This window comes from Penicillium cataractarum (assembly GCF_028827025.1).
Source record: "Penicillium cataractarum strain IBT 29864 chromosome Unknown utg000005l, whole genome shotgun sequence".
Classification (NCBI taxonomy): Eukaryota; Fungi; Ascomycota; class Eurotiomycetes; order Eurotiales; family Aspergillaceae; genus Penicillium; species Penicillium cataractarum.
Window position 1 is genome coordinate 3,701,391 of NW_026622741.1, and position 24,836 is coordinate 3,726,226.

At 48.7% G+C, this 24,836-nt stretch overlaps 8 protein-coding genes across 8 annotated transcripts; 5 read left to right on the forward strand and 3 right to left on the reverse strand.

The window, feature by feature from the left end:
- Window positions 1-590: 590 nt before the first annotated feature.
- N7496_007028 (GMF family protein) lies at window positions 591-1,345 on the reverse strand (the record flags this gene model as incomplete). Its single annotated transcript, XM_056699957.1, has 4 exons — window positions 591-782; window positions 849-979; window positions 1,153-1,246; window positions 1,343-1,345. The coding sequence occupies 4 exons, from the start codon at window positions 1,343-1,345 to the stop codon at window positions 591-593; spliced, it is 420 nt and encodes a 139-aa protein (XP_056555370.1).
- Window positions 1,346-1,649: 304 nt separating this feature from the next.
- N7496_007029 (flavin adenine dinucleotide pyrophosphatase) lies at window positions 1,650-2,856 on the forward strand (the record flags this gene model as incomplete). Its single annotated transcript, XM_056699958.1, has 3 exons — window positions 1,650-1,844; window positions 1,916-2,082; window positions 2,223-2,856. 3 exons carry the CDS (start codon window positions 1,650-1,652, stop codon window positions 2,854-2,856), a joined length of 996 nt encoding a protein of 331 aa, XP_056555371.1.
- A 1,125-nt stretch (window positions 2,857-3,981) lies between these two features.
- Window positions 3,982-5,050, reverse strand: N7496_007030 (Ras family protein; the record flags this gene model as incomplete). The annotated part of the gene is made up of 4 exons (XM_056699959.1): window positions 5,019-5,050; window positions 4,704-4,818; window positions 4,336-4,611; window positions 3,982-4,220 (listed from the first exon to the last, which is right to left on the reverse strand). Exons 1-4 carry the CDS (start codon window positions 5,028-5,030, stop codon window positions 3,982-3,984), a joined length of 642 nt encoding a protein of 213 aa, XP_056555372.1. The 5' UTR covers window positions 5,031-5,050.
- Window positions 5,051-9,754: 4,704 nt separating this feature from the next.
- On the reverse strand, window positions 9,755-10,965 carry N7496_007031 (SDR family oxidoreductase; the record flags this gene model as incomplete). Its single annotated transcript, XM_056699960.1, has 5 exons — window positions 9,755-9,787; window positions 9,846-9,954; window positions 10,018-10,073; window positions 10,134-10,443; window positions 10,523-10,965. The coding sequence occupies 5 exons, from the start codon at window positions 10,963-10,965 to the stop codon at window positions 9,755-9,757; spliced, it is 951 nt and encodes a 316-aa protein (XP_056555373.1).
- Window positions 10,966-11,882: 917 nt separating this feature from the next.
- Window positions 11,883-12,794, forward strand: N7496_007032 (uncharacterized protein; the record flags this gene model as incomplete). The annotated part of the gene is made up of 1 exon (XM_056699961.1): window positions 11,883-12,794. One exon carries the CDS (start codon window positions 11,883-11,885, stop codon window positions 12,792-12,794), a length of 912 nt encoding a protein of 303 aa, XP_056555374.1.
- Window positions 12,795-13,752: 958 nt separating this feature from the next.
- On the forward strand, window positions 13,753-14,776 carry N7496_007033 (NAD(P)-binding protein; the record flags this gene model as incomplete). Its single annotated transcript, XM_056699962.1, has 3 exons — window positions 13,753-13,864; window positions 13,915-14,400; window positions 14,457-14,776. 3 exons carry the CDS (start codon window positions 13,753-13,755, stop codon window positions 14,774-14,776), a joined length of 918 nt encoding a protein of 305 aa, XP_056555375.1.
- Window positions 14,777-17,680: 2,904 nt separating this feature from the next.
- Window positions 17,681-18,664, forward strand: N7496_007034 (ankyrin repeat domain-containing protein; the record flags this gene model as incomplete). The annotated part of the gene is made up of 1 exon (XM_056699963.1): window positions 17,681-18,664. One exon carries the CDS (start codon window positions 17,681-17,683, stop codon window positions 18,662-18,664), a length of 984 nt encoding a protein of 327 aa, XP_056555376.1.
- A 1,839-nt stretch (window positions 18,665-20,503) lies between these two features.
- N7496_007035 (glycoside hydrolase family 43 protein) lies at window positions 20,504-21,520 on the forward strand (the record flags this gene model as incomplete). Its single annotated transcript, XM_056699964.1, has 2 exons — window positions 20,504-20,794; window positions 20,849-21,520. The coding sequence occupies 2 exons, from the start codon at window positions 20,504-20,506 to the stop codon at window positions 21,518-21,520; spliced, it is 963 nt and encodes a 320-aa protein (XP_056555377.1).
- Window positions 21,521-24,836: the final 3,316 nt, after the last annotated feature.

Genomic DNA, 24,836 nt, shown 5'->3' on the forward strand with positions numbered 1-24,836 from the left:
GCTACGGGGCTCCCTGAGCCAGTCTTCGTGGATTCAAGTTCGGGAAATGTAAGAACTAGTGGGATGTTTACTTTTGAAGAGATCCGAAAGGGGTAGGAGAGGAGCAGCTGTCACGGCACTTGTACGATAATTGATCGTTTAGATGACAGACTTGATCGGATTAGGTAGGAGTCATGCAAAGATCGCTCGGTAGAAGATATAGAATCCAATTTTGGGCTGTCAAGACTTGCAAGTTCCGGGGGCTGGGGGCCCCGAGGACCGAGAAGGCTGCAGGAGGCGCCGTTGTAAATCATGTTTGTGATAGATCGCATCGGAAGGGATCCGTCTCCCAAGCCGCCAGCAAAAAAAAGCAAGTTTCCTGGGATCGCCTCATGGCAAAATTTCGAATTTCAGGTTATTCAGCTATCATGTCTGTGCGCTTAATTGATCATATCGCATTCCATTCCATAAGTTACTGTCGTGAATGTTCTCTGTCAAACGCCCGCCTCTATGCAAGACTCCCTCCGTCCTCAACATATTCCTGATATATACTGTCCAATAAGAGAGAATATTCACCCAAATTCAGCAAAGACTGATATTCGTTATAGACCTTACTCGTCGCCAGCCAGCTTCGACGCGATGGAGATGACATCGTCTTCACTCTCGACGGGGATGAGTCGGTTGACTCCCGCCGTGGTGCGCATCAACTCCACCGCGTTGGCGTACTGATACATAGTGTCGGTCTTGCAGTTCTCGGGCTTGTAGTAAAGGAGGACATAAGGGACAGAGAGACGACCGTCCTTCTATAAGCAGACCTCTGCGTTAGCACAGTGCATGGAGGTCCCGTTTGATCGACGGGGACGACTCACCAGGGTCAACGGGTGGCTGAGGACGATGAACTGCGGCGTGGTCTCGGGCAGGTCGTCGGCCACGTCCATCATGTTTGTGTATGTCTCATCGTTCTTGGGACGAATCTCTCCGGTGTTCTTATCGATCTCATCTGTTGAGCACATCGTTAGCACCAGGATCAATCGCTCGGGCACAACAGTATTGAGACATTGGTCGCATGAGCATGGCAGTGATATGGTATCCATAAATCATCGAAAAAGATGAAAGATGCCGTGTCGACAGGAAATAGGGAGGATGTATTCGGGTAACGCGTTGGGACCGTACAGATCTGGGCTTGGGGATCCTTGGCTCGCGACGAGCTCAGACGGAACTTGCGTAGCTTCTCCGTCGTCTCCGGAGAGAACGAGTATAGACCGGGCTGCAACAGAATGAATATCAGCTATACAGATCCCAAGTTGAGTCGCGTTTGGTTGGACCCGATCTGTGGTCCACGTGGAGACTGGGGCTATCTCACCATGACGGAATATCTGTGCGGACAACGGCGCACAACGGGATTCGCAGATGAAATACACTGAAAGACAACGGGTCCTGCTCTGTTAATACCCTCGCGATTCAAATATCACTGGCGCGCAGGTCGAAGCGAAGTCGGGGCGCAAGAAGAAATGCGGGAAAGACGTGATGTGCTTGGAAATAATGCGGGCGGAGTAGTCTTTCCCCCTCTCCCCCACTTTCACCGCGATCCCCCCCCTTCGATCTCCAGACAAAGCTGCTTTTTGCTGTTTCACCTCCCCTTTTCCTCTCCCTCCATTGCCGACTTCTTCATGCTCAGCCGACTCAATCTTCTAACCCGCCATATAGCTCGTCCTTTCGGTTCTATCCATTCCTCTAATCCGACTCTTTCAACCTCGTCCCTGAGCCGGTGCTCCGGTCCGTCCGTTATGACATCAGCCGCGAACTTGAAGCCTATTCACACGGCGGCATGCCTGATTATTGGTGATGAGGTGCTCGGTGGGAAGGTTAGCATATCCCCTGCTAGCTTAGGAGCTATGGCAATAGCGCTAACTATAGTTTTACCCCGGATTCACAGACCATCGACACCAATTCTCCCTTCCTGGCCAAGTTCTGCTTCGGTCTGGGCATCCAGTTGAAGCGTGTGGAGGTCATCCCCGACGATGAAGAGGATATCATAGAGGCAGTGCGCCGTATGAGTGCCCGCTATGACTTTGTCGTTACCAGTGGAGGCATTGGTCCAACGTTAGTACTCCCCTGCTCTGCCTGATACTTGTCTACCTTCTCGACAAGGTCCTTGGGATTGATTCTATGCATCTACCCATAGCCTTACACAATTTCCCATGACTACAATGCAAATGCTAACGCTCTCTCCCTTGCAACAGCCACGACGATATCACCTACCAATCCATCGCCAAAGCCTTCAACCTAAACCTCAAACTCCACGAACCCGCCTTCGAACGCATGAAACGCCTCTCCAAACCCCACCCTATGCAACCAAAATTCGACTGGGACACCCCTTCCCCAAGTCTAACCGCCAAACTGCGCATGGTAGAGCTCCCCTACGACCCCAACCGCTCTGACGAGTCCCAAGCCATCTTCGTCGCAGACGACATGTGGGTGCCCATCGCCGTGGTAAATGGAAACGTACACATTCTCCCCGGCGTACCGCGTCTCTTCGAGCGCCTCCTGCTAAACCTGAAGCCGCATCTCGTTCCGCGCTTGTCGGACCCGGAGGGTAAGGGTACGTTCCGGTTTTTGTTTAGTACGCCGATGCCGGAGAGTGCGGTTGCGCCGTATTTGACGGAGTTGGCGGCCAAGGTTGAGCCCAAGGGCGTCAAGGTGGGAAGTTATCCGCGCTGGGGGAAGAAGAGGAATACGGTTACCCTTGTGGGAGCTGATAAGGCGTATTTGGAGTCGTTGGTTGCGGAAGTTGAGGTTGGTGTGGAGGGGAAGTTGGTTGTTAAGGAGGATGAGTTGGATCCTCCTTCGGATACGGAGCATGTTTTCAGCCAGTAGAGTAGACGTTGGATGTTGAAATCCGGGGTTCAATGGCTTGTATAGTTTGTATCATAGCCATTGGGTCGAGCGAGCATGCCATGTGATCTCTACCCTCTTACCTAGAGAGCAATATATACTCTTGTAACTCTACACCATATGCTTGTCTCGTGGTTTGGCCCGGAAGCCCGATCATGTATACATCAGGCTTCGACTGCTGGGCATCTCTTCGTGTGAATCACAAAATCCTGGATTTACCGCTATCAAGGCACAAGTCACTGGTACGTACGTTGTGTCGATCCAATCCATACCTGACCACATGGAATGAGAACATGGAGAAATGCTTAGAAAATCAAAGCAGAAACCCCCTTCGGTTGAGGAATATATATTGACAGATCATGTCGTCCCGCACTCCGAGACCAAAACAAGATGGATAAAAAGAGTTTAAAAAACATGATGGACCAGAGGAGAGAAAAAAGCAGTTCTTTCGCGGGGCAATAATGAGAAAAAAAAAACAAGAGATGATGGACAAATCAGAGGTTAAACACGCAATCGGAGAGAATGATAACAAAAAAAAACAAAAGGGGAATCAATATGTTCATGAGACGAGGTTGGCGTCAAGGGGAGGGGGGATTCGGCAAGTCATCATGCGATGGCGAATAAGTATAAACCCTCCAAAGCCTCGGTCGAGGGCGAAAAACGGAAGCCCAGGGCACGAAATGAAAAGCCGCAGCACAAAATCAACAGCCCACTCTGTTTTAAACCTTTTTCTCTTCCTCTTTGGTGAGAATCTTCCCATGCTCTCCCATTTTCCCGTCCGTCCAGTCCGTTCCTTCTTCCATAAAGAGTCAAAAGCGAGCTGGAGAGGAACCAAACTCCAGCTCCCTCGACACCTGCACAAGAAAATACCTCTAACAATTCCCATTACCCGTTCGTATGAACTCCTTTTCTGACATGTGCTGTGCGGCCCTCCCGAACCCTTGGACGCCCTCTGTATCGTATTGCGAGGGGAAAAGATGCCGTGGTTTGATGATTGGCGTGTGTGGTGTGTAGTTGTATTAATTTTTCTTTTCTTTTTTTTTCTTCTTCTCTTGTGGAGCTGGAACAGAGGTCGTCACGCGTGGGCTTTGTAGAAAAAGGGCCCGTTTACATGATGACACACTTGGAGCAGCAGCCAGCGCTCTCGCCGGGCTCGGCCACGTCCATCTTGTTGTCTGGGGCGCGGGCACCGAAGGCTCCGGAGCCGGAGGGGTAGGATGACATCTCCTTGTTGTAGCGGCGGATCTCGCGGACGAGGTCGTAGAAAGCGTCTTCGACGTGCATGCGGGACTTGGCGGAGGTCTCGATGAACTTGCAGCCAAACTGTCGGGCCAGGGCTTCACCCTCTATATGCGGGGAAAAGAACATTGGTCAGTTTGGAACACTTTTAAGGCGTGTTTGTAGTGATTTGACGGGAGGCCTAGGCCTGGGCCGGATGAGAAGGAATGGTAGTTTATGTACCTTGCTCCGAGACGACGCGGTCCTTCTCCAAATCGCACTTGTTACCGACAACAATGATGGGGAAATAGTCCTTGTCCTTGACGCGGAGAATCTGCTGTTGGAAGGTCATGATTTCTTCGAAGGATTGACGCGATGTGATGGAGTAGATGAGCAAGAAGCCCTCGCCGGTGCGCATGTACTGTTCCCGCATTGCCGAATACTCCTCCTGGCCTGCCGTATCAAGAACGTCCAAGAGAGCGACCTCTTCGTCGATAATACACTGCTTGCGGTAGGAGTCTGGAAATAGAGAATGACGGGTGATGAGCGATTTGATCCGGGGTTGCTAGCTCGGGAACTCGTCCGGCTGGGACGGGATATCCGCAGCTCACCTTCAATTGTCGGGTCGTACTCGTCCACGAAGTGGCTCTGGATCAGCTGGATCGTCAAGCACGATTTTCCGACACCACCACCACCGACAACCACCAACTTATACTCTCGCAGGAACTAGGGTGAAGGACGAGCGTTAGCCATTGAAATTGATCTCTCGTGTAATCTCGTCAGCGCAGACGCAGGGCCGGCGGTTGGAAGGAGGTCTATGTCTCCATAACCTCAAACCATAGCGGAGCTTTTTTGATGTAACGATCCGGAGGGGGCTGGCTGGGAAGGGGACCTGGCGGTCAGGAACAGGCAACACGTTGGCTCACCTTGGAAGCCATTCTGGCGAGCAATCGAAGCGAGTCACGGAAAGAAACCGAAGATCGATGAGAGGGATGAATTCACAGACGAGGATCGGAGGATCGAGAGGGGTTTGCGATCCGAGTTATGTTTTGCGATCGCAGGGGTTCAGGAGGAACCGAAAATTGTGCCGGGGACCAGCCAAGGGGAAAAAAAAGCGGTAGGGAAGGTAGGGAGAGGGAGAGAGACTGCGGTAATCGTAGAGTTTAGCAATTTAGGGGGGCGGGCCCTATGCAGTCAAAAATTGTGGAAGAGTAGAAAAAAAGCTTGGGGAAGAGGAGGAGAGTTGAAGGTTGAGGGGAGGGAGGATCGAGTGCAGAGAGGGTCGATTAGGGGCAGTTCGACGGGAACCAAATGGAGGGAGCTTCTTTGCCGGGGTGGAGTCCTCCAATGAACCTGGACTTGGGCTTACTCGATCTTTTTTTGAGTTATCTGGGTTCGCATATTAATTTATTCGCATTTTGATTATGAATAGATTACTGGATCAATCAGAGCTGCCCGACCATTTAAATTAATTCCAGTCGGAGCCATAGACTATCTACGCCGTATAAGGGGAATACTCCTCGTCTATCCACCAAACACGGGATAGACCCTCTATACTCGACTTGAAGAACTAGGGCAAGCTAGGGAAAAGAAAAAACAGACCCAGCAGAGGCGATCATCTTTATGATTATATTCTCCCAGTGCTTAGCAATAGAGAGAGAGAGAAAAAAAAAGAAGGGGGGAGAGTCGCGGTCAATTCAGGAGATTGTAAAGGGTAGTGGAGCCCTTTCAACTTAAGGGAAAGTGATTATTGGGCCGAAAAAGGGGAGGGGAACAGAAGGTTCTCTTCCATTTCCTCGACATGTCTCGGGGATGTGTGTTCTATCAGATGATTCTATCCGCTAGCCATGGAGTCTATGGACTGATGATGGTTTTCTTTTTGCTTCTTCTCTCGTGTTCCCAGGCGAGCTTCTTAATAGAAGAAAGCCCGCCGCTTTATTTATTTCCCCCCTTCCCGTCAGAGCCAAAAGGTGCTAACTGCGAAAGAGTAGCGCGGAAGAGGAGAGTGCTAATATATCGCGAGGTTTGGTACGCTACTTCCTCCTCGACGGGTTGATTGGCCCCAGCCTTGGTTTTTCCCCCCTCCGTTGGGAACGGACCAGGCGATATTAGTTCTTTATGATTGGGGCCCTCCGAACTATCCCTCGGTAATAATCAACCAAAACACACACACACGACCGCCTTGGCTGTTGAAAAGGAATGGATATAGTTCAGAGTTCAAGATGATGGGAGAACAAACTACTAATCGCAGTGTCTAGCCTTGACTCCATATTTCCTCTTTCTCCTGCCCCTCCGCTTGGAATCCTTCCTCCAGACTTTGGTGGAGCACCTCCTGGTGGGGGCTGCGAGGCGCTTTAGGGTATCGGGTTTAGTTCGCACGCCTAGCGCCGTGATGTTGTGACGGGGGCACACACACAGTCCAGAATCCGCTGGCTCGGAGGATCCGAGTGTACTGGTGTGGAGGTAAGTCGCTAACTTGGGATAGGTGATTCGTGAGCTGCAAGTCAATACTGTGATGTAGATGGAGGAGATGTATATAGCACTCTATGGAGTAACAGTACATTCTATACTAACTTGTGAAATACCAACAGCATTCTCGGGGAGACCCACTACCAGGCAATCATTGAACAACTGAACAATTCGAGGTTATCATCATCGAACCATCCAGTCACTTGGCTTTCTATTGCGAATGGCTTGCAGGTGTCAACCTTGCGGTCCGATTGCATCATTCCGAAGTGACGGTCTGTCAACTAGTTAGCGTAGCTTTCTTTTTTTCTTCCCTCCGCGTTGGAACCCTTCCATCTTCCTAGGTATATCATCATCATACCCCGAACCCCTACTTCCCCCCAAATGCATCAACTCAACAACCTACTCTGCAGAATGAATCGGAGATTTCCGTCATCTGCAGTCAAATCCATTTCCCCGAGATGATCACCCTATCACTTGAAACCCGGATCACGCCGTGATATCTGCACAATTGTGCAGATCAGCAAGTTGGAACTCGATTCATCCCACTTTTTTTCAAACTTTCCCATCTCCGCCTCCACATTTCCCGCAGCTCGCAGGGATTAATCACTCCGATGGAAAGCAAGTACGAACACAGGACTTACTACTGTACACGAAAAGAGGACGGATTGTAGAAATGTTAACAATGCACGTTCGTCATCCGATAGTCAATGATGGAGCTGTTCTACTGTTGATCTCTCTGGCTTGCAGGGCAGCCACCCCGCCTGCACGTCTACGACTCGCTGGGATTTCGGGGATTCTCGCTGCGTGCAGAGTCACATTCAGGATTTACCTCTGCATCGAGTATTTTCCATCCCTTCTAACTGGATATTCGGAATACTCCCTCGTAATCCATCCGGCCGGGTAACAATAATGATCACCCTGCAGCGGGGAATTTCCGTTATCCCCCTCCACTTTCTTCAGTTTACTCATTTCCACCATTTTCCATGATATAGTTTTGATACATAACTATATCGCTCGTGTAGGTTTCCCCCCGTGGTCGGGTGGTTGATTGTGGAATCGTTTGAAATTACGAGGGATCGACTGGGCCCGTTACTCGAATAAAGACTGATGAAGATCCAAGGTTTCCCCCTTCTCGGGCACGATGCCCCTCTCATCCTAGACTCGCTCTTAACGAGGGGACAAAGCGGCTACTTTTCCATGGACGTTGGAAAGTCAATTCTTTGTGTTGCCCGCATTCTGGAAGTTCCACGGCCCGGCAAGAATTACCTTATCTTTGCCTTGTTGTTTAATTATTTGGTGATGCATATTGGTTGCTTTGTCTGGGGACCCGGTCGGCTACGTCGTTAATTTGCCCTGCCCTGTCCTGCACGGGAATTTGCATACCGCGACTGCAGTAGAGATGCTCAGCCTTGCAGAGTGGGCGGGCGTATGTATGTACAGCAGATCGCCCTCCTTGATATGATCGATCAAACACCCGACAAGCCACATTAGACGCACGGTCGGTGACACCTCACGCTCCTGCGGGTGTCGGAATACGGTAGTGAACCCCGTTCGCCCGGGAGTTACGGTAGCTCAACGGGCACCGATATGTTTGATTTTACGATTGACCGTGAGAGGGACCCTGGGATGTTTATGCTACACTGGTAGAATCATGAATTTAATGGCAGAAACTCAGGCGCCTTGATTAACTTGCAAGCATATACACTTAATCTGTTGTTCAACTAGTATATACTCATGCCCACCGCCCTGAATTCGAGAGCCATTTAATTGTCTGCCACATAAACCTACAAACTTGGAAATACATCGAACCCACATCGTACTTCATAGGCAGATACGATCGATCAACCTCAAGTGTGGCTAACTAGCGGTCTGGATCCTTCAAGCTCCGCTCTAAGCAAACTTGCCACCATTCAGGCATCTATGCGCCATCCAGAGACTACCGCCAGGTTCAATTTTGAACAAATTGTTAATTCATCCTCCCATGGAGACTCACGCGGCTAAGTCAGGCAACCGACATGCTCTAGAGCATCTATCCAATTGTGACCCTAGACTACCTACCACGTCAAGACCGTTCGACGAGGCTACATTTCAAACCGAGGCGCGAATACCGCAGTCATAACCCATTTGTTATTGTGGGCCCTTTTTGCATAGCCAATGTCCATTAAAATTGTTTTTCTGTCGAGTTGATAGATATATGACAATCTCGGCAGACCTTGAAATGCCTGCAGGGCCAGGCAGCCATTTCAACATCACTCATAGCCGCTGCTTGCATAAGTGGTAGCATCAATATTGTGACTTGAGTTTCAAGCGATATAAAGCCCAGCGATATGGTAATGATACTACCGTGACAAATTACCAATGCACGGGGACCTGAGGGTCTATCTGCAGAGAATTCATGATTCTCGGTATCGACTCAGCATTGTGGAAACAGGTCACCCACTAACATCGCTCCAGATTTGCCAACTCATGCTTCGGAAAATGCCCGACATGCAACTGAAGCCCTGCCTCACCTGCACGTTCTCCGACGCATGCAGGTACAGCACAGCAGCATCACCATCGTCAACGTGGACAGTCGAAAGCAAGGATTCTTTTTGGAACATGAGGTGGCCACCAGTCAAAATTCGAACACACTTGCCTCGTCAGACACAAGGCTGCAAGACAAAGCAGAAAGATTCGAACGCCTTTGTGGAATAGCTTAAACGCATATGGCTTTCCCTTGATCCACTTGTCCCACGTGGCGATGCTTTCTTGGAGGTGATAACTACTTGAGCCAAGGTCGGTCAAATCCCGAGGATGACGCTTGTCTGTGGGGGCAATCCCTAAACCTTGAATCAATTACCTCCTGTGTCCTAAAGGCGACAGTAGTGCATTCCACCTGCTTGGTGTCGAGATGAGTGAATGTTAACATATACTGACTTCCATTTGTTCTGGTTCATTTGGACGCGTTCCTACATTAGATTCAACAGACATTTGGTAGCGAATATAGACCCGATGACTGCAATATATGCTGCTAAGATAGAAGATACTCATACCTAGCTAAAATTTACTTCAATTCTATCATATAATGGCAGTAGTTTACAACCCGAGTGAGACGAGGTCTTAATTCTTAGGTAAATTCATATATTGTGTAACCATATACAATAATGGATGCTGTCTATTTGTATCATCTCCTCCTCCAAGCACGGGATATTTATTAGGACTTGCGGTGCATGACACCAGCGGCGGCCTGTCAAATTTGTTAGCTAAAGCAACCCTTCCATCAGCGATGCGGGACTGGTACATACCTGGTGGCTAGGGAAGACTAGGGTATCGGCAATAACGACGTTCTCGCGACGACCAGCGGCGAAGACGACAACCTCGGCGATATCGTCACCAGTAAGAGGCTCGACACCCCTGGAAGTTATAGGTCAGCCTTGCTCGGGGAATTTCGAATCGATGTAATTATGGGAAACTTACTTGTAGACGGCATCGGCCTTCGACTTGTCGCCGTAGAATCGCACAACGGAGAACTCCTAAGCTTGAATTAGCGGCTGCTTAAAGTGTGAAAAACAAGAGGGAGAGAGTATGCGTACAGTCTCGACTTGACCGGGGTCGATCTCGATAACGCGGATTCTCGTCGCGATAAGCTCCTTGCGCAGGGCATCGGTGAAAGAACGAACGGCAGCCTTGGTAGCGCAGTAGATACTACCACCAGCGTAGGGCTCCCGACCAGCAATACTTCCAATGTTAATGATATCGCCACGGCCGCCCTCGTCACGCTTCTTGAAGATGGGCAAGATAGCCTGGGTCATGTTGATAAGACCGGTGACATTGGTGTTGAACATGACGCTCAGATCCTCGGGCGCAATCTCCGGAGCCTGCGCGACACCCTTGACAAGACCACTGCATACATAGCGATTATCAGCATCTCGACTCTCTAGCTTCAACTCCTCTAGCCCCACTCTTTGGGCATGTGACTCACGCATTGTTAACAAGCACATCAATCTCCTTGAACTCGGCGGGCAAAGAGGGAACAAAGTTCTTGATCTCCTCTGGGTTGCTGACATCCAACTTCACGGGCAGAACCTTGACACCTTCGCCGACTTCAGCCTTGATCTCAGCCGCGAGCTCATTGAGAGCCTCGAGACGGCGCGCAGTCACGATAATCTTGAGGTTGTTGGGCGAGGTGCGCGCAAACTCCTTGGCAGTGCTCTTGCCGATACCGGAAGAGGCACCAGTAACGAGGATAGTCTTGCCTTCGAGGCGCTTGGCCATTGCGGACGCCATTGTTCGTCGGGTAATCGTAGGGTGAACGGCAAGATTGAAGGGGTTGTTGGGTCTTGCTGAGGTTGCCGGTGTGGAGCGGGGGCGAGAGAGCTGTCGGAGGAATTGAATTGATCTACCGCACGTTCGGAATAGGCTCATGGATGTCAATAATCAAGCCAGGGCGAATTGCAAAGAAAACAGAAGAAGATACCCCCGCGGCGTGCGGGGATGGCGCTCGCGCAATATCGGGTTATGTAAGCGGCTAAACGTTGCGGCGGGTTTTCGGTCTTCATGCCGAACTGCTCGGTATTGCACCGTTGCTTCTTTCCAAGATTGATAAAAACAGATAAGAACAGTAATTGTAACAACGAGGTTGATGGAGGTTTCCGGGTCCCTATGGAGCTTTCCAGGACCAGGCCGTTTGCTGCTTGGGGGGTCTCTACAAGAGCCCTGCCCTGCCCCTGCTATCTTTCCCCTTGTCTCTCGCGGGGTTCGATAGTCGCTCAATCTACTACGTTGCTCTCTCTCCCTGTGCTCTCTGTGCATTGAGGTCTACGATATTTCCAAGGGGAATTATACTATAGTTGTTCGAAACATCTTTAAACACGCTCGACAATTCCCTGACAAAGAAGAATGCATTGTGTTAAAGTTTGGCCCCTCGATTTATCGGGTTCAATGTGACTTGTTCAAGGGAATATAAAGCCCATTCTCTCTATGAAAGGTGAAACAAAGATGAACTGAAAATACTGCCCATCAATATCTTTGTCGTTCTCCCTGGGCAATAAAGAGCTTTCTAGTGCTATTGTTGTGTCAGGTTTGGACGACAACATGGACTAACAATAGATCATGTGGACAAGTATAAATTGCACGCCTTCGGCTCTCGAGACGGAATTCTCCAGAGTTTCGTAACATTGCGATTTTGTGGTCAATCTGGTTCTTCCAAGACCACCTTCAAACTCCACCCATTCCCAAAGAGGTTTGTCAATTCTGCATTACTGCCTTTACTCCGGTCTCACAGCCGCGCTTCCCCTAACCTCCTTCCCTACCCGCAACTCTCTCATCGACGATAAACCACAATGCCTGCATCAGAGTCCGTTACTTCCTCAACGGAGGAATTTCATTTTGATTTTGACTGGGCGGAGGATGTCGAAGATGAGCTCCGACGACAAGAATCCCACGGTTGGGACCTATGCCACGATGCCAAGGGATACTCAAGTGGTGAAATTCTAGAAGCTACCGGCAACAGCTTCCATGACATTGATTTTGAGAGAGATGTTGAGTATATCACGGAAGATGACATTGTTGACCATGATACAAACATTGTGAGCATTCCATTGACGGAGGAAGTATCCCCCACGCAACGGCTGCGTCGTGGCGTCGTGCAGGAATTTCGTGGACGTGACTCCGCAGTGTCTCACGACGAAAAAATTCACCACTTCAACTGGCTCGGAAACCCAGTCTATCAGCCTAGCTCGACAACCCCTGCCGAGTCCCTTGCTATCATTTTCAGTGGCCCCAAAGTCCCAAAAGAGAACGACAAGCTCCGGGTCGCGAGTATTCTTCGTCGAGCCTATCAATACCTTGACCCCGTGGTGGTAAGTTTTGAGAGAATCAAAAAACGTTTTTTCAAGCATCGAGGCTTCAGCTTACAAAATGCAGCAGAGGGCCACGTCTTCAAGTTCTACACTCCTCACGGCCAGTGGATGGTAGATTCACACGTCCTCGACTCCGAGTTGATATTGAGGGACGCAGGTACCCAGGACGTTTACCTCAGTTCTAAATTCTCAATTGGAAATGGCTTCAAGAGCTCCAGCTTGATTCCCACTAGGTCGACCTGGTCCTCAACTCAACGTAAGATTCTTCGATCTCGGCAGCGCTCGTCGCCCAGGAAGAACAACTGGTCCCCGCCTCCACCATCTCCCCTTCAACAGAACAGTCTATTATTTTATCCGAAACAGTCACAAAGAATTCACGCGAAACCTCTTTGACGGGCAGGCCCAAAGACTTTATGCCTGTTCGACACCGCCCTCGAGTGTTTGAACCGTCAGCCACCCCTTTTGCTGAGCCCCAAAGCACAAACAGAAGCCAGCAGTCGATCATCTACCGTTCAGTGCTTCCACTCGAGTTGGATCAAATCCGACAGCGGCGTAGGGAATACATGACGAACACAGCTAACAAGACTTGGAACTCAGTTTCAAACAGTTTTCGGTCCCCCAAGTGAGGTTTGTAGCCTTCTTTTTGGCACTTCTTTTGTTCAATCCTGTTTCTGTTGCACATTTTTCTGCATTCAGTATTGATGTTCATGCCAGCTCCTCAAAGTCTTCATAACATGAGTCAATTTAAAGTTTTTGAAATCTTTCTTCTTGGTGCTTTTGTAAACCATCGAGAAATTAGTTGTAATTAAGTAATACTACGTAAATAGCAAGATTGGGACGAAAAGTTTGAATCCTGATGCGAAGTCAGATACGTGCCACCTAGAGGCTATCCTCGTATAGTAAGAAACAAAACCAAAAGTCTGGCGATTTGCCAGGTAGGTGAGAAAGGGCCTATTTTGGGGCTGTAAGTCAAATACACAGAGAAATGGAGAATATACTTTGCTCTGCTGACACGGTTTTTTGTTTCTTTTCTTAGGATCCGGTCTCCCCGCACGAACAGAGAAACAATATTTGCAAGGATAGTTGCTCTAGATGCATTCCCCACGCTAAGGATTACAATTCGAAATAAAATAACCTCTATCCAGCACTAATTCCGAGCTTGATCACGATCTGGGGCTAGAGTGGACTACCCCGGAATAAACTCCGTCCCTTACCATTGAATCTCGGCGGCATATGTGGGGTCAAACTTCTACCCCGGGGAGGAGCTTTTGTTTAAAGACAGGGGTTTTACCCGGGACATTAGGACTAATCGAGCACACTGAGCTTAATCTTCAATTAGACGCAGTCGAAAATGGCCCATATTCAATTTAACCCTTCGCTGCTTGGAGCTTTGTCCGACAAAGTCGTGGTCCTAACGGGAGGCGCGACTGGTATCGGCCGAGCAACCATTCAACAACTATGCAGTGAGTGACGAATTATCATTATGGCATTGTTCAAACTAACCTTGAAACAGAGAACGGCGCCCATGTGGTATTCGGGGATGTTGTAGAAGCTGCATCACGAGAACTCGAAGTCGAACTGAGCCCCAGTGCTCAATTCGTGAAATGCGATTCATCAAACTACTCCGATCAACTAAATTTATTCAAAACTGCATTTGACAAATATGGCCGGGTGGATATCGTCATCGCAAACGCGGGCATCTCAATCCCTCAAGATATTTTTGACCCGGCTAGCGATTTCACCCAAGAACCCTCGATGAAAGAAGTCGACATCAATCTCGTGGGATCCATCTTTAGCGCGCGTATCGGCATGCATTACCTCCGTCGGAGTGGGGGTGGAGACCTCGTTCTCGTGAGCAGCATCGCCGGGTGGAAGGAATGTGGGGGCTTGGTCACTTATACGGCGAGTAAGCACGGTGTCGTGGGGATTATGCGGGGCCTCCATTTGACAGCGACCCCGGAGAATATCAGGGTCAATGTTGTTTGTCCCTGGATGACGAGTAAGTTGATTCTCATTGTGTGGTGGCGTTTATTCTCTAATGCTGATCGTGAGTAGGAACGCGCATGGTTCTCGGAATTGAAAAGGGCTGGTATGAGCAGAACCTGCCTGTCAATGAACCAGAAGATGTCGCTCGATCAATCATAATTTGCGCTACTGCGAATAGAGGCAGTGACGGTCAGACTCATGCAGGTGCTCGTCTACCCTTTGCTGGAAAGATGTTGCATGTGGCTGGCGGGGAGAGTTACGAAATCGAGGACGAGATGAAGAATCTGGAACCATCTTGGCTGGGAACTGAGAATAGCAAGATACTCGAAAAGGGACAGGCATACTTGGCTTCCGAAGGAACGAGCTGGGATACGACAAAGTCTAGTTAACCATCAAGTCTCAAAAGGAATTTCTGCGCACTCTTCGATAGGGACCGATTGGACGAGTTTACAATATGAAATGAACATATACTACCTTGCTGGCTATTGTTACCATCTATTTTTGTCCAGCTGGCCCGAGAGATGACGTGTTGTTCTAGCACCCCTGTCGTGTCGGTTCAGTCACTATTCTAAAATGCCTCGGACTCCTTCGGCGCTTGAACCGGAACGGTTTATGCTTATTCCAGAAACAAGGCTAGATAACCGAGACTGAGTAATCCAAGGCTCGCCTTAAATAGTTCAGTACGCCCTTTCATCTGAATGAAAACGTCTCAATTTCGCCAAATAGTCTGCATCATGTTGGGTTATCTTCGTCTTAAGATGTCGGCGTCGCTCGTCCGCCTTATCTTCCGGTTGAAATCTGGCAGCATTTATGCCAAACCAGATGAGGTTCTTCATTTGCCAAGCCGCGACTCTGGACGAACCATCAAAGTGAACTTCTATCGGTCGAAATCGAAAAAGCCAGCTCCTCTGCTCATCAACTTTCATGGAAGTGGATTCATGATCCCCTGGCATGGTACTGATGACGAATTTGCTCGTTGTGTCGTTCAAAGCACTGAACATGCCGTGCTGGACGCTGCCTACCGACTTGGCCCAGAACATCGTTCCCTGCCGCGATTCATGATGTCGAAGACGTAGTAAAATCAAGATCAGAGCAACAACAATTCTCCGCAGAGCTAGCAGCAATGGCATATACATTGAACATGCTAGCAGAATTGAAAGATTATAGGGTCACGCTTATCACGAGCAACAAAGAGGCCGTCCTGACGATAAGAAACGCTCGAAAACAGTCATGCCAGGAGTTTGTCTGCCATACTCATAATCTGATGAAAAGGATGCGGAGAAACGGGAACCACATTAATATTCTGTGAGTTCCTACCAGCAAGGACAGTAACCTGCTAGGTCTGGCCAAATAGCACGCCAGAACCGCGAACCAGACGGATGCTACCCCACAAGAATCAATCCCCAGAATGAAGTCGACAATACTGGATATCGCTCGGCCCAAGAAGTTACTGACAATGACTTCCCATAGAATCTATGGAGACAGGTGAAACGAGTGGATGCAGCACTCCCTGGGAAACACACCCAGCAGCTACATAACCAATTTATCGTGGAAAGAAGCAAACATGTTAGCTCAGCTGCGGACTAGCATAGTAAAACTAAATAGATATCTCTTTCGAATTAACAAAGTGACGCTCGAGACATCTCTTTATCCATGGAAGTAACTACTTGGAAATGACTGCTGCACCACACGGCCGACTAAATCGACATATTCCGAGCAAGAAAGAAAAGTGCCAGTAACAATATCGTCGGGATAAACTCTAATGACAATAGCATGCGAATATAGCAAGATGTGCGATGCAGATGTCTGTCTGGGTATACGTCCGTGAGATAAGCCAAGTATGTATATATATACATTTTCGACGGATGCATTAGGAATTTAGGCCTTTCTTAGCTCTCAGCTAGTACGTCGCCAATACTATTTAATGGAAATTTCACTAATATCTACGGACTTCATATTATCCAACCCCGACGCGCCAGGGACGGATCGAGAGCTCGATGTAGTTTGACGAGTATACACAATTCTGGGATGCTACGTAAAAATCAAGGGAGAAAATTCTCGAAACTCAAGGACCAGAGAGCACGTTACAACCCTAATATCTGCACCATGGCAGGCTTTTTTTTTTCTAAGTATAGCGTCCCCCAACGCACTTCTTAGATGAGCCCTATTATACCTTGAATCATCTCGTGTGTTGCGAATGGGCATGATCGGGGATAAGTCTAACTAATCAACTGGCTAGCATGGTTTGTTTGACGATATGCCTCAGGCAGCGAGGAGGATAAAGGGAGATCCTGGCCTGTAGATAGATCCTCCTCTTCTTCTTTTTCCCTCCTTAGCTTTAGTTTCTTCGTGAATTACACTGATTAAGACCTCGTCTATCGCTTAGCACGTAACATCGTGGGAGAGACTCCCCTAATAGAGGATAAAGCTGTAGCCTTCCTTCTCGTGCTTACTCATAATTTCTTAACATGATACAGTATCCAACTACATCATGCGGTAAGCTATATTAGTCGAAACGTTATGTAAATTCCATCTGGTAGCGAGAGGCATCTGCTTAATTTTTCCACATGCCCTTCACGGTATGTTAGACCTCGTGGTTCTGCAACTCTACCAAAAACACCGTGGCCTATCCAGGGATACAATAAGGGTTTAAATCTACTTCGATAATTAGAGTAGAGGTTTTAGTTTCACGGATTCACTGTACCGAAGCCCTTGAGAAAGCGAGTCAAATTTAGTGGACCACGGTTTCCCCCATCTTTAAGCTATCACAAATAAGGCTGCTTCATTACAGCGCAGACCGCGATTTTCCCTTCCAAGCTCTCACAGGCCTACTGCCCTGGATGCTTCAGTTTATACGATGGACAATAGTTTCTCCTTCTTCCCCTCAACCTTCAAGCTGTCTTAGATAGCTTCCCTCCTTCGAAACAAAAGGGTCATGATTTTCCCTCGCTTCAAGCTATCCTAAGTAGCTCTATCTCTCTTATCCCAGGGACGTGCATGGCCGATGTATGGCTTATGGAGTTGCATAGAGAGCATCATGGCGAGATAAAGGATATGGCTCGTGGGGCCGAAAGGGAGTGAAAGGAGATAGCGGGGTGATGCGAAATACACGTGACGCGTGTCCAGCCGTGATAATTCCGTGCCCTCCAACAGCGGCTTTCTGGGCCCAGAAAGCCAACTTTGTTTTGTGCCGGCCGCCATTCGTTCGCTTTTCACCCTCTTCGCTTGTGCAATGCTTAGCACGAAAACAGACCAACCGAGTTGATTTCCGACCCCTCCGTGAAAGCGACATAATGAGCTCGTCTAGGGTAGGAGCCCATCTTCCTGTCGAACTTATCCTTCTTTCCGCCGAATATCTTATGCCTGTTGACCTGCTGTCTCTTTTATGTGCGGCTCCTGGACTCGCACAGGTCCTAACTTTTCAGCATACCACCCTTCAGGACGAAGGAGGGAGATCGATTCTACATTTACTCGCGAGCGGGGGGGAGGGCAGATTGATGAAGCTACTGCTCGCAAACGCTAGTATCAGGCCAGACCCGAAGGACAATTATGGCCGGACGCCGTTATCCTATGCGGCTGGACGTGGAGGAGGTGGATATGAAGCAGTAGTCATGTTACTGCTGGGCCGACAGGATGTCAAGGCGGACTCGAAGGATAACGATGGGTTAAGTCCCTTATCCTATGCGGCTCGAGGTGGACATGAAGCAGTGGTCAGGCTCCTACTGGGCCGACAAGATATCGAGGCGGACTCAATGAACAACGATGGGCTGACTTCGTTATCTTTTGCGGCTGAGGGCGGACATGAAGCGGTAGTCAGGCTACTGCTGGACCGACACGATGTTGAGGCGGACTCGAAGGATAACTTGGGTCGGACACCGTTGCTGTATGCGGCCTGGCGCGGACATGAAGCGGTAGTCAGGCTACTGCTGGACCGACACGATGTTGAGGCGGACTCAAAGGCTAACTGGGGCCAGACACCGTTATCTTTTGCAGCTGGAGGTGGCCACGAAGCGGTAGTCAGGCTACTGCTAGACCGACACGATGTTGAGGCGGACTCGAAGGACAACTTGGGTCGGACACCGTTGCTGTATGCGGCCTGGCGCGGACATGAAGCGGTAGTCAGGCTACTGCTGGACCGACACGATGTTGAGGCGGACTCGCAGGCTAACTGGGGTCGGACACCGGTATCCTGTGCGGCTGAAGGTGGACATGAAGCAGTGGTCAGGCTCCTGCTGGACCGACAAGCTGTCGAGGCGGACTCGAAGGATAATTGCTGAAGAGGGAAGTGCTCGATGGCAGCTTGAGCGGGTCGAAATAGCTGAAGAATCGCATAATTCTGTAGCGCTCAGCACCGAGGATACAGCAGGAGATCTGAAAAGAAGGCCATAGTGTTTGAAAAATCAACTTTGTGGTCTCTGGATGGGCGAGTTTTGCCCTAGGAGGGTTGGAAAGCCCTAGCCGGCCACGAGCTCCTGCCTCGACATGGTGCCCGCTTGGAGTTCTTAGGGAAACAGTTTGGCTGTCTCTGAGCGCCAGGAGGAGCTCAACGGCGCGATTACCCCCGTTTCCACGACGTGCCAACGCGGCGAAACCGAGCCTCCCATTCACGAAACACTAACCATCACGACTCTAGTACGTGAGAGAAGTTCGTGTCCCCTTCACGTACGCTAAATGACGGAAAGCGGAGCTTGCCCCATCATTCATCCTACCCGACAATCGTTTACGGCGTCAGAGCTCCACGAATGCACCATATAGACGTGAAGCCTAACACAATACAATATTGCTAACGTGATTCCCGGCCGATCTCGCTATCCAGTCGTGCTGGCCACCCTAAAACGCCAAGATGTGGAATATTGATTCCTCTATATTTCAACCACCACATATTTATTTCGGTCAGAATTCTAGGATAAACATCCGTATAGGTATAGGAAGAACTCTCATAGATTTTAAGACTATTATTCAAACGCTTTAACATAAAATACAGCGTAATTTTGATGTTTCAAATTCAAATATACATATCTCCCTAATTAATCAAATGTATCTTTTCTTAATATACGAGTAGGCTATTTATGCTCTCAAGTCTCTGTATCCTTCATATTTTATCTAAACTATGTATGTTTGTTTAAATATGACGTAATTTACCCCATTTAACTAGTAACTTATGATGTTTTGGAGTGGCCAGCACGACCAGGACCGGGAGATCGGTCGGGAAGTACGTTAAGTTTCGAAGTCGATTATCTCCATCAAAATTCATCGAATTTACTGCTACTGGCAACTGTCACATCGATTGATCTTATGGCCAATCCCCCCATATCCACTACACCTGGACGGGGCCCTATATATCAGGAACGGACAATGCGACATATTGTTTTCTACTGTGCGTATGATCAAGAGTCTATGAGTTGTTCTCGATGATCTCATAGGATCTGGCTGGACGACGGGGAATATCAATGTTAAAACTCCGATGTAACGTTATCGGTAGTTACCTGAGACAAAAGTCCCACGGGTATGGTACTTCAACGCGCAACAGCCGTCCATAATGGAGGTTCAAGATCATTAGACACCACTGACAAAAAAAGTTGCGAGATGTAAGAAAACAAACACTTGAACTTTGAATATCCATCGCAATTGCGGATTGACATCAGATTGCCTGGTTGGCTGTCCAGGGTTTGGGGCTATGTCGCCCCGCTTGATGCAATCCAAGACGGCATTCAGCTTGGACAGCCGTGGGATATACCACATCAGGTAATCTTCAGCGACCATGTTTGGAAAAAAACCTCCAATGATTTGCTGTTTATGGTCGCGTCTTGAAAACATCGAGGGCCATTTTCTATCCTGGGTTTAGCCCCGCCGACGCACGTCCGTGGACGTGGAGAATCTGGGGGCTGTAAACACCTTGGATGAAGCACTAGTCCCTGGCAGGACAAGAATTAAATCATAATGTAACAGAGGATAAGTGTAGCTTTAGGGAGGGAAGCGCAGGTGATGATCTGCGTTGTGACCATTAATGCTATGCTATATAAAGGGTACTGTAGCCCCTTGATCGGCCTTCTTGGAGACCCTGACAAAGGCAACCTCGCGTTTCAAATTTCATCGTCGGACATCACTGGACTGAAATGGCTTCCGCTCTACTGTATACCGCTGCTTCGGCATTTATTATCAACAAGTTTGCCATCGCGCAACCAACTCGTGCGATCGATGCGGATTTCCCTGACCCTTGCGTTATCCAAGGCAGCGATGGATACTATGCGTTTGCTACTGGTGGCAATGGTGTGAATGTTCAAGTTGCTACTTCTCCTGACCTCGCGACGTGGGAGCGCTTGTCCGGCACCGATGCATTGCCTGGGCCTTTCCCAGCGTGGGTCGCTGGGTCCCCTGCGATTTGGGCTCCCGATGTCATTCAACGCGTAAGCTTACCACGATCCATGATTTTTGGTAAAAAAGATGCTCATATCTATTAGGACGATGGAACATTCGTGATGTACTTCTCCGCCTCTACCAGTCAGGATACCAGCAAACATTGCGTCGGGGCTGCTACCTCATCTAGCATTACTGGGCCCTATACACCCGAGCAGAATCCACTTGCCTGTCCTCTTGACCAGGGCGGTGCGATCGACGCCGACAGCTACAAGGATGCAGACACCTTCTATGTCGTATACAAAGTGGACGGCAACAGCCTTGATGGAGACGGCACAACCCATTCAACTCCCATCATGCTGCAGGGCCTGAACTCAGATGCCATCACCCCTAATGGTGGCGCGACCCAGCTTCTTGACCGCGACGACAACGATGGCCCACTCATCGAGGCACCGAGTATTGCTAAAGTTGGAGATACCTACTATCTTTCCTTCTCTTCTAACATGTATGACACCACCAATTATGATGTCAGCTTTGCAACCGCCGGTGCAATTGCTGGACCCTACACAAAGGCCCATGCCCCGGATGCCCCTCTGCTCGTGACTGGATCGTCGAGCAACGTTGGCGACTTGAGTGGCCCCGGTGGTGCGGATTTCAACAGTGATGGTTCCAAGATTGTTTTCCACGCTTTTGCGAATGGCAAGGATATTTCGAATGGACGGGCGATGTATGTTGCTGATATTGCGGCATCTAACAATGTATTGAGTGTGCTGTGATATATTACTCTTGCGAGAGACTGGATGAATCTGACCGTGATATGAGTTTGGGACATTCATGCACCAGTAGTGGGATGTCTGATAAGGTCAAATTTATATGAAAAGGGCTTCAAAATAACGAAGCTAATGGTGCCAACAGGGTCGCCCTTTTTTTAACAGACCTTAATAAGGTTAGGCAACCGTGTACTTCATCTTCTGTTCTCAAATGATCACGTAGATGACATGACAAGCCTCAAAGTCTATATATGCCCCCAACCCAATGCTTTACCTTTCATAATATTCATCTCACTACTCGCTACTCGAGTAGGCCTTGCCTGTAAGGCTTTTTAATATTGACGTCCTCTTCGTTCAAGCCCACCTTTCGAACCTTTCATCGATCCTCGACCAAGTCTCTTTCAAACCCTTACATCCTCTTGAACAATTCTTCCAAGGTCGGTCGCCTGAGTCAACGATGAAAAATGCCCCTGAATATACAATTATTGGCCTTGAATTTGACCGTCTGAAAAACATCAGGGAAGATTTCTTTCAACGAAGACCTTCTAGCGTTTGTCGACAAGGCCCGTTCGTCACTTCAGTCACGAAAAAGCTTGAAACGACGAGATTGCTTCAAGTGATCTCTCTTTCATTACGCTGCCATGGGTGGCTGTACAACTAAGGAATTGACGCCAAAACGATCATCTATGGGCCAGGACCAGCCGTCTTTTCTGGTCTCCACCCGTTATCTGGGACTCCCCCTAACCGCCGGGAGCACTGGCCCAACCTCGGGAAGGCCTTTTGCCACGCACTGTTGATATTCACCCACCCACAGGTATATATAAAGTGCTCACCTTTCACGCTGCCATGCCCCTTTATCCACACTCCGTCATGGCACCCAGAATCTTTTCTAAACTATTCAAGGGCAAGAAAAAAGATGAACCCAAATTCACACTGAAAGAAAATTCTCCAGTCGCAATAGGAATTTCAGATTCTACCTGTGAGATCAATGGCGATATATTTAATCGATGGAAGCTTCCAATTCCACCACCAGAAGACCGCCTGCGCATGCTTGGTGCAGCTATGAGGAAGCATCAGCAATTCTTTATGAGACAAATGTCTTCGCGATGAATAAGGCCATGGACACTCCGTTTCTTATGTCGCGACTCTTATCACCGCGCTGTGCATCTCTGATCACTGCTATGGACATCTCATTTTCTGTGGATATCTGTAGACCAGATCAATACGAGAGCGATTGGATGGCAACTTATGTGGCGCTCTTCAAGTTATTCGAGCAAAAATTTTCATGATATGCATCAGCTACGCTTGGAACTTCGAATCCTGACCTGGGAGGTTTTGTCCGAGTTCTTCAACGATCAGAGACTGAGAAAACTTCTTGCGCCACTTGAAAGACTTTCAAAAGGCCGCAAGTGGACTCGACTACAAGTTTGTGTTCCATATAATTGGCATGCTCAGTTCCAACAATTTAAAGCAACTATGCCCTGTCAAGCGGAGTGGGAGCTTACAGAGACTGTATGGACGGACCCCTTGGTGATGGAAAGACCCATGCTAGGGTGAATATATACTACCAATCAGATTATTTGAGGAGTCATTCCTACCAGCTATCTTGACATTCTATCCCCCAATTGTTTACGATGTTGGTTTCGACGCTTGGGGAATTCAGCCATTCCAACCCCGAGTCCCGCAAGAATAGCAGCGACAGAAATGGATATGGACTTGGCAGTCGAGCGAAAATTATCAAAGAAAGGGTCAGAGACTGGAAATGGGACGATGACCTCAGCCGTTAATACTGAGGTTTCTAAATGAGACTCAATCGCTATCCTTAATGACTTGAGCATCCCCGAAAGGGATTCATCAATGTGATTGTGACCACATAGCCAAAGCGGCAAGTAGCCGCGAAATGATGGCCAGCCCATTGTGGTCAGTGTGTTAGGGGCATTGTAAGCATAGTCCTTCAGGACGTCCGCTGTGCGCATTCGTTGCGTGTAGGCGGGGTTGCCTTCGATCATGGTAACCGGCACATGGGAGCCATTACCGAACCGAATATTCGCCACACTATTTGGCAGCAGCCTTTGGTAGGACATCATGTCCCAATAAAATTTCCGGCTGAATACTAGTTTCCAGTCGCACACTGCTGCTGTTAATTTTGTATCCCAAAAAACATCTATCAGAAATCATTGCAACTGCCAACTTTCTAAAGTGATGAACAAGACCGGAGGAAGACAATATCCGATGTATATTTTGTGAAAAGCATTTCTTCCACCATATTGCCAGTATCACACATATATTATAAAGAAAGCTCGCTTCCCGACACGACTGCCTTTATCACAATCTGAACCCCCCTGAAAGTCTCTATCAGCCTGCATTTGAAGGTTTTTACTGCCCCTGTCTGAAGCGTACCGCTTGCAATGATAAGTTCAAGGCGCTGCAGACACTTGAAGCTTTCTAGCACTATTTTCACCCATTCGGCATTGGTATCAAGAAGCCTCGAACCACCCTCTATTAATTGACCTTCGATCGTCAGGCTCATTTCCTGTAACCCGGTGCATTTTGGCACTACCGCAGCCGCCAGCATTGAGCATACAGCAACCCATTCAGAAGTGGTTCGGCAACTGCCACTTTCGTTGATAAGACTGCTCTCAACAGTCCGCAAACTCAACCTTTGAATTGAACACAACTGCCATCGACGTAGTCTCTGGAGAAAAATTCTACAAGAATGAACCCCAGTAACACCCCAATTGTGGAAATCGAATCGGTGAAGTTGAAAGGCCAGAACACGAGTCTCCGCATACACTTGGCGGTTCACGAGGAGGATGTTCAACGTAATCTGATGCTTGGGTATATAAAAGGCGTGCGTATTGCGACATGGACATGTCCCGAATACTAGTACGTATATTTTCAAACGCAACTCGATTGGGAGGCGAAGCAACATTTTGGCTCATACCTGCAACATTGCAATTTTCATGTATGAATCAAGTAGGAGGGGTTGATTCTTGATAGTTATCACTTAAAATAAGTTACGTGAAGTTTATCCTCATTAAATTCAGGTCCAACCTGATCTGCGAGCCGGGTCAGATTCTCCGATCTTGCTTTCAAACTAGCCAATAATAGACCGCGCTTGGTCAGGAATAATTTTACTCCGGCCCCGCTCACCGTGTTAATTAATACTCCGGTATTAATTGACACGGTGAGCGGGGCGCCAGAAACGGCTCCCGTCCCACTGCCTACCCTAATCCGTAGCCCCTCTACCACTTTGGGTATAGCGCCCATACCTTAGTCCCGCTTTAGTTTAGCGCCCTCCTACGCCGCTTTTACTAGGGGC